At 31.3% G+C, this 12099-nt stretch overlaps 1 protein-coding gene across 1 annotated transcript; it reads right to left on the bottom strand.

Annotated features, from left to right (window-relative positions):
* On the bottom strand, positions 11223-11852 carry LOC109335447. The gene has a single exon (XM_019571580.1). The coding sequence runs from the start codon at positions 11850-11852 to the stop codon at positions 11223-11225; it is 630 nt and encodes a 209-aa protein (XP_019427125.1).

Below are 12099 nucleotides of genomic sequence, written 5' to 3' on the forward strand. Positions count from 1 at the left end.
CAGTTTGGTATTCTGTCATTATACTTTGTATAATAAGGTTTTATGTTATTGTTAAGGATCTCACTAAAGTTAAGTAGGACCAGTTGGAAATTGACATGTACAGATCATATTCATGTGATTTTCATGCTACACATTTCATGATGAATCTATGTCATTTAGTTATGTCAATGATGGGGATCATTGTTGAATTAGCCATGATTGATATGGCGAAGTTCACTGTGATTCGATATGGAGACATGACTAATGGACGAGATAATTTAGGTATGCCTAAGTCATAATGGCAATATTTAAGTGCGCATTAAGGATAACCCGTATGGAAAATCATGTGTGACTAGTGGGAGATTGTTAGAATTTCTGACAATTTATGGGTCACAAATATAATTCTATAATTGTGTTATGGCCATTATGTAATTAGCCAAAATATAAAATGATCTTCAGTAATTAATTTGGTGGCTAATGGCATATGTGTCATGAAATAATATAAGTGTAGATACCTTTGGGCAATTTCTGATTTGATGAAGGGACTGAATCAGAATTATTGCAACTAAAGTAGTAACCACTACGAGGTTACTTTTATGGGGTTATGGTCCCCATTTGTAGAGCAACAGGTTTTAAGGTGTAGGGTTGAGGAGAATAAGGGTGGATTAGGATAGTGTTATCCATAAGGGATAAAACACAATCAAGTCATCCTCTCCTAATATTAAGAACTCTCTCCTCACATTAGGAACTCTCTCACCATAAGGCACTCTCAAGAACTAAGGCTTTCTCATTCCCCTATAGAGAAACTAAGGAAAACCATTCGGCGTTTTATCATCTGGAAGATCATCGCACCCTCATACCTTTGAGATTCCGGAAATGGCTCAACAAGGTATGCTCTTCATCTTCACCATGAACTCACTTGGGGTTTCTTCGGTTTGGACCATGGTTGTCCCATTTGGGTTTATGTATGGGCATAAACATTAGGTTATGGGAACAAAACCATGGTCATAAGGACTTCCGCGTTTAATGTATGGATTTCGGATGGAGATATTCTCCTATAGGAGGTTGAGGGTGGAGTCTCACCCACAACAAAATACTAAAATTTAAATACCTAGCAATAAGAAGTAAAGTGGAAATGGAAATCTAATACTAAAATTTGAATGGAAACATGATGATGAAGTCAATGCAATAAGTCAAATAACAATAATATTTTTTTGATACTATTAAGGATATCATTTTACCTTTTGGATAAGGAAGTAATCTCTTTCAGGATTTATGATTGTCTCTCCAAATAAATGTTGCTCACATGAATCGAACTCTTGACATTTTAATCATTCTATAAATGTAACAGAGTCGTACACCACTACGTTAACGTTTTGTTAACTATACTATATATAAAGCCAAAACATCTTATAACTACATAATATGGTGTAATTTCTTATTGCCTATTTTACCCTTCTAATTAACTATTATTATAATGTTTTTATACATAATAATGTTAATAGGAGTTAAAGAAAGTTAATACCTAAAAATATTATATTATCAGTGTAGTTTTTAAAAGAATTACAATTCATTTTCATATTTCTTTTATCACATACAATATAATATGATTCTCTTAAATATTTAATACTAGGAAATAAGAATGCGGATCGGCAGACGGAAGTGTCTGTCGACACACTAGTATGGATAAAGAAGAAATGTTATGAGAATTAATTATATTAATTAAATACGTGGATATGTGTATTTATGTTATAAGACAATTAAAATATGGAGAAGGAGTATAATTTCATGCTTTAAATATATCACATTTTTTAAACTCGTATTTTGTATCACATTTTTTATTAATTTTTTTATCTTTAATGCAAATTCTCTAAAGATGCATTGCTTCTACTTCTAATCTATATGTTAAGGTATATATTGACACAAATATTGACCAGAAACGGAACCAGATCGATTTAGGCTAATTAATTAGCTTGTGAGTGGGAGTTTGAGAAGAATGATGGAGGTTGAAAATTGTGAGAAGTGATTGGTAGTGGAAAAAAGTAAAAATCAGCTTATGCTTGTCCTTTCAAATAATGGTAGGGATTCTTGAAATGTGTGTTTTTTAGAAAGTTATTGAGAAGAAATTAAATGTAGGTTCTCTTGATTTTAGAATAACAATTAGGTATTATTGATGTAAATCAAGATGGACGACTTATGATTTTTGGAGGTCATGTTCTTTCAAAGAATTCATAACATAGTTTAATTTATTTTAATTGCATTGTTATTAATAAATGAGAATTTGATTCTTATGTAGTATTAGGATTTATGTTTATTTTTCATTCCAATATTTTAGTATTTAATTTGATGTATTTTGGGGATTGGGAAATTAGTTATTTCCTTGTAATTTGGCCTAGTAGTGGCTAAATGGTGTAGCATAAACAAGGTGACATGAAAATAGGAACAATGTAAGAGCACAAGAGAGCACAACTACAAATATGGAGTGCAAAACTTAAAAGATAGATATGGAGATTTATTTAATTTCCTTGGCCAAATCGAATTGGTTTAATCAACATATGGTTACTCCTTGTGATAAGGCAATGCACAAATTAAGGGGACGATAAGAGGCTGATTGGAACAAGTTAATGCTCTACTTGGCTTTCAATTTCAGAACCAACTTGTGGCTATACTTAAGGGATGAAGAGAAGATGATCAAGTCCACTCAAACAAGGAAATTCTATCATTAATTCGGTCAGATAAATTAGAGGAATTTTCAAGACTAATTCAAATTCAAATCTTCAACAATTCAACAACTCAATCCAACCGAAATTGATCACATCAAATTAGATTAGGCTTGTTAGAATTATATTAGTTAGGATTTTATCTTCAAATTTCAATTTGTTAAATTAGATCTTATCTTTATCTTTTTAGCAAGGCAAATCTGTCTATTTATAATTTTGTTTATTCATTAATAAAGTTAAGTTTATTTTTGATAAATATTGGATTGAATTCCTAAAGTTGAGTCAAAGCTCCTTAATTTGAACTTATTAAGATTCTTATTCTTGTGGTGTTCTAAGACTCATCACCCTCTCGGTGTGGCGTCTAAATTCTTATCAAGGATCCTTCCTTGTGGTGAATATCATTAACTTATCAAGTTCTTGAGCTTGTGGCGTCTCCATCTTCATATCTTTACCATATTTCCCCACAAATTTATCCTAAAATTGTCCTAAAAATCTCTATCAATACCAACACCGAATTATGATTTATAAAGCTCTTAACTTCGAGCTAAAATGATCCTACAATTAAAGGCATCCCCTAGAGATTGTCATCACTTATGAACAACAACCGTTCTTTCAAATCAATATTTAATACAATTGTATTTTTAAAAACTAATAATTAATATATCTGATTAAACTAAAATATTTTTCTACCAATCAATCTACGCGCTTCGTGGTTAGATGTTCGCTTTATGCAGAATAATATAAGTTGTTTTCAATGAATGAATTCCTAATGTACTAGTTTAATTTCTTATGCACTATTCTAATTTTAAAAGTGAAAATCCGAGAACAAAAAAAAGAGTGAAAATCCTTTATTACATCATCTTATATCGTTACTAATTTTCACAAATGTCATCCTTATTTTCAGAAGTCCATATTTACCATGTTATGGTATTTTTCATCTTTAATGTAGCCTAAGAACGGGACAAATTAAAGCAAGTTTAATTTCAATCAAATATATGGTATATACAATTTTGTAATAAACACTAGTGAATCACCTTCCTATTTCAAATTGGCTATAGCATGCACCGGAAATACTTTCCCATACCATATTATTTATGGGTATTTGTATGTGTAGCGAATATACACAGATATACAAGTAGCTTTTAAATTTATATATATATTTATATATTTTTGAATAATCAATATATATAAAATTATTATTATATGAATAAGAAAATTTATATAAATATTAAATTTATCTTTATCTTTCAATCTATAAATTAATCGCAAAATAGATAATATATAATTATAAAAAAATATGATATATATAAAATATTTAATTAAAAAATGATTTATAAATGTGCATATACCTCTAGGTTTAGGATGGCTATTTTGCGTGTATTTTTTAGGAGACGTGTATATTTAACATCCTTAGGTTAAACAACTACTATTCCATAAACAAGTTAAAAATTTGTGAGGAATGCCGTAAATCACTCAATATTCACATTACCATCAAATTGGACAATAATCATTTTACAACTATTAAATTTATTGATTTAAAATACTCAATTGTCATCATAATAATTATTGGATCTTTTGTGGCAGTGACAGTGTGGAAGATGGAGAATAAATGATTATCGTCAAAGTACTAAGAGTAAAGGTGATAATTGGATGAGTTTGGATGTATTTGGATTTGAATCCTAAGAAATAGATAAACAACAAATTATTCACCAATCCATAGAAATCCATTACATCACATTTTTTAATTATCAAATCCATCCATATCCAATGGATTCCAATCCATTCATTTTATCCATTATCCATTTTAATGAATTAGATGGATGGATATCCAACCCATTTTTTAATTTGAACAAAACAATTTTAATAAAGCAATTTGTAGAAAAAAATTCTTAACAAACACTTTTAAAATTTGTTTTTTTGATAAGCACTTTTGAAAAGGTGAATTTGTGAAGTTTTTTTTATAAGCACTCGTATGGGCAAGAATCTTTGGTGCAACATAATTGGCAGGGGTGTAAAAGTTCGGTTTGGTTTTTGACGCAATTTAGTGGCCGAACATAACACAAAGATACAGTTTGGTTCTACTCGATTAATCGCAAATTTTATTTAGACACTAAACCAAACTGTTCATTAATGGTTCGATTATTTAACTTTAAAGAAAATTCTTTAAGAAATAGATGAACAAAATTTGCAAGGTATAGAGTCAACTAAATGAATACTGAACACATCTATAATAAAGTATTTAATACTTTTATAGTAAAACAATGATAATTCAACATCTCAACGCACTACAAACTTGAAATTTTAGTCCACAAAATCTTCGACAATGTTCAACAAAATTTAAGAATGACAAACTTGGTACCGATATTTTAGTCCAACAGTAACACCTAATACTCTACATCATTAGTAATATCCTCAAGTTCTTCCTTTATTTTCTTTTAGTTCCTTAATTTATTTATTTAATTAACTTCGTCTCTGAATATTGAAAAAATGTATACTAGTTTTTTAGTTTTCTTTCTATATTCTCAATGGATAATAGAGATAATAGATATTTAGGTTTGTTTACTAATTAATTTTTTCTATTTGCGTCTTATTTATAGTCTATATGTATTAATAATTCTAAATTCTTAATCATATTTTATCTCATAACTTTAAAGCTTAACCATTCAAATATAAAATAAAATTATTTTTTAATAAGCGGTTCGGTTTTAACGGTTCCAAAATTTATAAAAAACGTGAACCAAACCAAACTTAAATGGTTCTAAATAAAAAAACTGAACCGAACTGCAGAACTGAACCGAATCGAACTGCATTTTATTGTTCGGTTCGGTTTCAAGTTTAAACCGGAAACCGCTTACACTCTTAATAATTGGGACTTCCATAAGTTATATGCAACAGTCTATCATCCTGAAATATTTTATTTTGTTATTATATTTTCACATTAGTCAATAACAAAAATGATATATTTATACTTTGCATTAAGATGTTGGGGTAAAACACTAAGGCCAAAATCATTTATAATTTTTTTATAAGCACTTTTTAAAATCACAATTGCAATTTTCAACTTTTGTAAAATGTATGGAATTGTACTTAGAAATGTGAGAGAGATTTTTTATATTAATATTGAATTAATTGAAAAAAGATTTATTTTTATTTTTTGGGACGGATTGGATATCCATCCAAATAGATATACCCATGGATTCCATTGGATATAATGGATAAATTTGAGTCCATCCATTATCAACATTATCCACTGAATTATATCTATTTAAATCCATTAATTCTAACGAATGGATTTAATTGGAATGAATTTGGATGGATTTTGGAACATGAATAATTTTGTCACCCATAATTGTAAAGACTAGAAATCAGGGCTGGAGATGATGATGATGGAGTTGGTAGTTGGTGATATAGCTAAGATGGAAGGAAAAAGAAAATATGTCAATGTTCTACAATTTTTTCCATTTTAATTATTCATTTAATATTAAAATAATAATTTTGGAATTAGGTAAAATCTTGGAGTTTCTACAGTACGCAGTTGTCTTTTGTGGTCGACAATAAAGACAGCTTTGCGCTTCAATTTTCTTCCAAACATACGAAATCTAATTTTTATAAGAAATGTTTTAATAAAAACGGCATTTTCAACCATAAATCCCCTCACTATATCAATATGACATGTCCATAAAAACGGCATTTTCCATTAATTTAGTTGTCACAAAAATACTTACTATAGCATTTTCCCTGTGTTATTTGAGCATTGTCCCATCCACATTTTTACTTTAAGGAATCAAGTATTTAAGTTTTATATATTTTATTTTAATGAATCAAAATATTTTTTGTATTAAATGTATTTTATATTGTAATTTTTATCGGATGTACTTTATATTAAGGTGAGAGTAGTTAATATATTGGTAGTAGTTAAATATGATTATGTTTTTGTAAAAATTAAAAAATATTAAGGGTAAAATAAAAAATAAAAATTACACCATATATGATAGTAGTTACACCATATGTTCTCTTTATATATACTAGCGTGTACAGGCACTTCGTGCCTACAGACGAATATTGTGTGATACTACATATTCAATTTTTATATATTATATTTTGTGTGTGTTTATGATAATGTTTAATTTAAGGTGAAATATGTGGTTAATTAATGTATTTGTGGTAAATGCTTAGGATTATATAATATTTTTGTAAAAATTAAATAATGTTAAGGGCAATATAGGAAATGAAAATTATACTATGAGAGAAGTTATTTCAAGTTTTGGCTTTATATATAGTATAGATTATAGATTATTATTATTATTATTGTGAGAAAAAGAAATATACGCTGACTGATAGTGTATGAGTTTTATACATCATTACTAAATCATTTATCATTCATTTTCAATAATCATTTACTCTTAAAAAGTAATTCAACTGCAATGTAAACTAAATAATGCACTGAATATATATAATTTTTTTAATACATATAGGATTACACTTCATTATGTGAATATATTAAATGAAAAGATGGAGCTATCTGTTAGGAGGCATCCTTAGTCAACACTCAACAGGAGCCATTAGTTGGCTTTGTTATATTTTTGTTATTATTGCCTATAAAGTAATATTCGAGCAACTCAAAATATGAACGTCATTTCTGTAATTGCCTATAGAGTACTATTCAAGCAAATCAAAATATGATAGCAACGTATTCAGACTTATAGAATTCACATTGTAAAAACTAACTTAGTTACGTTTTTCCTTTCTCCATGTTAATTTTTTGTTTAAAATGTGTATAATTCTCATCGTTATTTGAGTAACTTTATCTTTAATTTTTAAGTGGAGGCTGATTTTTTAAGCATATAATTTTAACATCACATATATATATCCCTAAATTTCGCTCGAATATTAATTACATTATTTATTGGAGTCACCCCTATGTTTGTATTGTTAAAACATATTTAAGTTCTAGATTTAGATTCAGGCGTTGGTTATGTATAGAGAATATAGTAGCATATATCCACCCATAGTCTCACTAATTGCATGATATTTTATACTCTCAGTTGTTTAAATATTTATTGTTCTTTTTATTATGTAATTATCATAAGAAACAAAAAATATTTTATTTATTTTTATGTACAATAGTGTATCTTGCTTCTATGTAATATTTCTATGTACAACAGAAGATCAAGACTTATGTAGTTATTGAGTAAAAATATTTATTTGTTGAGTTGATTTTTATTTTTAAATTTGAAGAGAAGAAACAATGTTTCATTGCAGTTTATCATCATTTTTTGTTAAGCGAAAATGTATTAAAGAAGAACAAGGGGTGCTAACCCAATACAAGAGAAAGATCATAAATTGATCTTTTTAGACAATATAGAAATACAAGCAACTGAGTCATTACACCAATTAGAAAAAAGTAAAGAAGTTGGACCTACTTTTGATTGAAACCAAGACCAAGATTGGACTTGAATGAGATCCATTATGTGCATAAAACTCATTGGCTTATCAGAGAATATGACATCATTCCTCATAATCTATATAGACCACACAACATCAAACCATATCATCCTCCACATCTCAGAACCACTAGTTCTATGATCAATAACATCATGCATGTTCAATAATTCAATGATTGTTGTAGGTTTTGGCTCATCAACTTGAAGCCACAAATGAGCACCTTTCCAAACAGAAGATGCAAACTCACAAGATAGAAAAACATGGTCAATTGACTCGTCATGGTTCTTTCAAAAATGCACTTCAATTCCCAAGTCCTAAGAATAACTTGCCTTTTGAAAAGCCCAATCTTTGTAGGAATTCTATATCTAAGAAGTTTCCAGACAAAACAACATATTTTTGATGGAACACAGTTAATCCAAGACTTAAGTAAAATGTTACCTAGAGGCATAATACTTGAATCAATTTGAATGAGATAAGCCGACTTCACCAAATAATTCCTAGAAGCATGAAGACCTCGTCTCCATCTATCAGCGATATCCTTCTTGCAAGAGTGATAACGAATTAAATCATACATATTTCTAACCATAATCTCCTCTCTGTCAAACACATGACGACGCCATTGAATCTTACAAATCCACACATCATCAACCCAACCTCCACAATCCGCCATTGTTGCCCTTTTATTTAAAGCTAAGGCAAATAATCTAGGGAAAAGCTCTTCCAACCTTTGATGACTCACCCAGGTATCTGTCCAGAAAAGAGTTTGAGTTCCATCTCCTATTTCCTTCCAAATGTTCTCATGAAACCAACCACCATCATCTCCCAAATTAGAGCCAATTTTACATAAATCTCTCCACCAAGTAGAATCTGAATTCTTAGCATGTGCAAGGACATCATCCCCATATTTTGAGTTAATCACCTTAACCCAAAAAGCATCCTTCTCTTCCAATCGACGTCATCTCCACTTACCAAGCAAAAAATTATTGAAACGTGATAAATCTCTTACTTCCAATCCCCCAAGAAATTTGGGTTTGCAAACCTCCAACCAAGGCACCTAAGCAATGCCTTTACTCCCTCTCTTATTCCCCCAAAGAAATTTCCTTTACAAGCTGGCAATCTTGGACAACACCTTCTTCGGAGCTTTATACAAAGATAACAAGTAGGTAGGGATGCTAGATAGAATTGAATTAAGAAGGACTAACCTACCACCAAAACTAAGGCAAATAATCTAGGGAAAAGCTCTTCCAACCTTTTATGACCCACCTAGGTATCTGTCCAGAAAATAGTTTGAGTTCCATCTCCTATTTCCTTCCAAATGTTCTCATCAAACCAACCCCCATCATCTCCCAAATTAGAGCCAATTTTACATAAATCTCTCCATCAAGTAGAATCTGAATTCTTAGCATGTGCAAGGACATCATCCCCATCTTTTGAGTTAATCACCTTAAACCAAAAAGCATCATTCTCTTCCAATCTATGCCATCTCCACTTACCAAGCAAAGAATTATTGAAACGCGATAAATCTCTTACTCGCAATCGCCTAAGAAATTTGGGTTTGCAAACCTCCAACCAAGACACCCAAGCAATGCCTTTACTCCATCTCTTATTCCCCCAAAGAAATTTCCTTTGCAAGCTGGCAATCTTGGACAACACCTTCTTCGGAGCTTTGTACAGAGATAACAAGTAGGTAAGGATGCTAGATAGAATTGAATTAAGAAGGATTAACCTATCACCAAAAGAAATATGCTTACATTTCCAGGACGCAAGTCTCATAGAAACCACCTCAATAATGCCCAGCCACGTTGTCAATCTTTTTGGGTTGGCCCCCACTGGAATTCCCAAGTAAAGGAATGGTATGGATTCAATTTTACAAACTAAGAATCTCGTCGCTTCTGATATAAAATCGTCTGGCACTGCAATGGAAAACAAGGAACTTTTCTAGGTATTAACTCTCAAACCTGAAGCTAATTCAAAGCATCTAAGGATACTCTTAATATTCCATAGATTTGAAGCCGAAGGCTTGCACACTAGAATTGTGTTATCATCAAACTGGAGATCACACACCTCCACCCCCCGTCTACCAATTTTATAGACATCTAGTAACCCAAAAACTCTAGCTTGCCTTACCAAACCTGCAAATCCTTGTGCAACTATAAGGAAAAGGAAAGGACCCATTGGATCACCTTGTCTAATACCCTTTGAGATAGAGAAATGATCTGAAGGGGTGCCATTAACCAAAACAGACATAGAGGTAGATGAAAGACAAGCACTAATCCACTTCCTCCATTTATCTGAAAATCCAAGCCTAAGCAACATATAGTAAAGAAACTTCCCACCCACAGAATCATATGCTTTCTTAAAATCAACCCTGAGCAACAAACACCCATCTTTAGCCTTCCTTGCCGAATGGATGGTTTCATTAATGACCACTATGGCATCCAAAATATTCCTGTCATGAACAAAAGCTGATTGAGAGGAACTAATAATAGAGCCCATCACACTTTTAAGCCTCCTAGCCAAGATCTTTGCCAAAATCTTGTATAGAGAGCCCACTAGAGAAATTGGTCTAAAATTTTGTATCTTGTAGGGCTATTACTCTTCGGTATCAGAGAGATAAACGAAGAGTTAAGGCCTCTAGGTAACCTCCCTGATAAGTGGAACTCCTGAACAAAAAGAATGATTTCATTCTTGATAATATCCCAAAAAGCTTGGAAAATTTTGAAGTTGAACCCATCAGGCCCCAGACTTTTATCTCCAGCACAACTCCAAACTGTCAGTCTGATTTCTTCTTCTAAGAATGCAACATCTAATCCTGAACTCTGAACACCAGAAAGTCTCCTGAAATCTACCCCATCCAGAGTTGGGTCCGTCGATGGCACATGTGAGAACAAGGATTTGAAGTAATCCGAAACTCCATGCTGAATGAGATTGTCCTCTTCACACCAAGTCCCATCAATCCACACCCCCATAATACTGTTTCTCCTCCTTTTATTGTTAATTCAAGCATGAAAGTAACTCGTATTAGCATCCCCTCCTTTAACCATTTGCTTCTAGATTTTTGTTTCAAAATGTTATCCTTCAAACTTGTTGTCTTCCACCACTCCACTTGAAGATATTCCTATCCGCAATTTGATTTGCATTCATAGATTCACCAATTAGGTTGATGGCTTGAATATCACTAACCAAAACTACCAATTTTGTGTCAAGACAACCAAAACACTCTTTATTCCACACCTTAATATCCTTCTTTAGGTGCTTCAATTTTTCTTTTATAATGAATTCCCATTTACCAACAACATCTGAATTAGCCCAAGAATTTGAGACAACAGCCGCAAATGAAGGATGATGTAACCAACAATTATTAAATTTAAAAGGTATAGGACCTTTCTCCAACTTCTTGTATCTTAAAATAACAGGACAATGGTTTGAGAATTCTCTATTAAGAGCCCATTGAGTTGAGTTCGGCCAAGCATTCAACCAATCTGGCGAAAGAAGGAATCTATCCACCCTACTCATAGAACTATTACCAGGATGGAACCAAGTAAAGCTTCTACCAATTAGTGGAAGATCAATTAGCTCCATTTCCCCAATCCAAGAGTTAAAGAGACGATCTTCTCTTCTACAACCTTGCCCTGATTCACAACTCCTCTCATAAATACTTCTCACAACATTAAAATCTCCAAAAAAACACCACAAGATATCACCCATATTTCGTTTCAAGCAAAACAGATCCTCTCATAATTGTTTCTTCAAGGATAATTGGCAAGGAGAATAAATATTGACAAAACAATAATTCTTTTGAGTCAAAATCCAAATTCCATGAACAATCAGAAATCCATCTCCTTTTGAGATGCTAAGCTTTTGGAATTTTTTACTATCCCAAATGCTTAGAATTCCACCCGAAGTTACAACAGAAGGGATGGAATCTCACTCACAATTATTGTTTCCCCATAAA

This window comes from Lupinus angustifolius, chromosome LG20 (genome assembly GCF_001865875.1).
Source record: "Lupinus angustifolius cultivar Tanjil chromosome LG20, LupAngTanjil_v1.0, whole genome shotgun sequence".
NCBI lineage: Eukaryota > Viridiplantae > Streptophyta > Magnoliopsida > Fabales > Fabaceae > Lupinus > Lupinus angustifolius.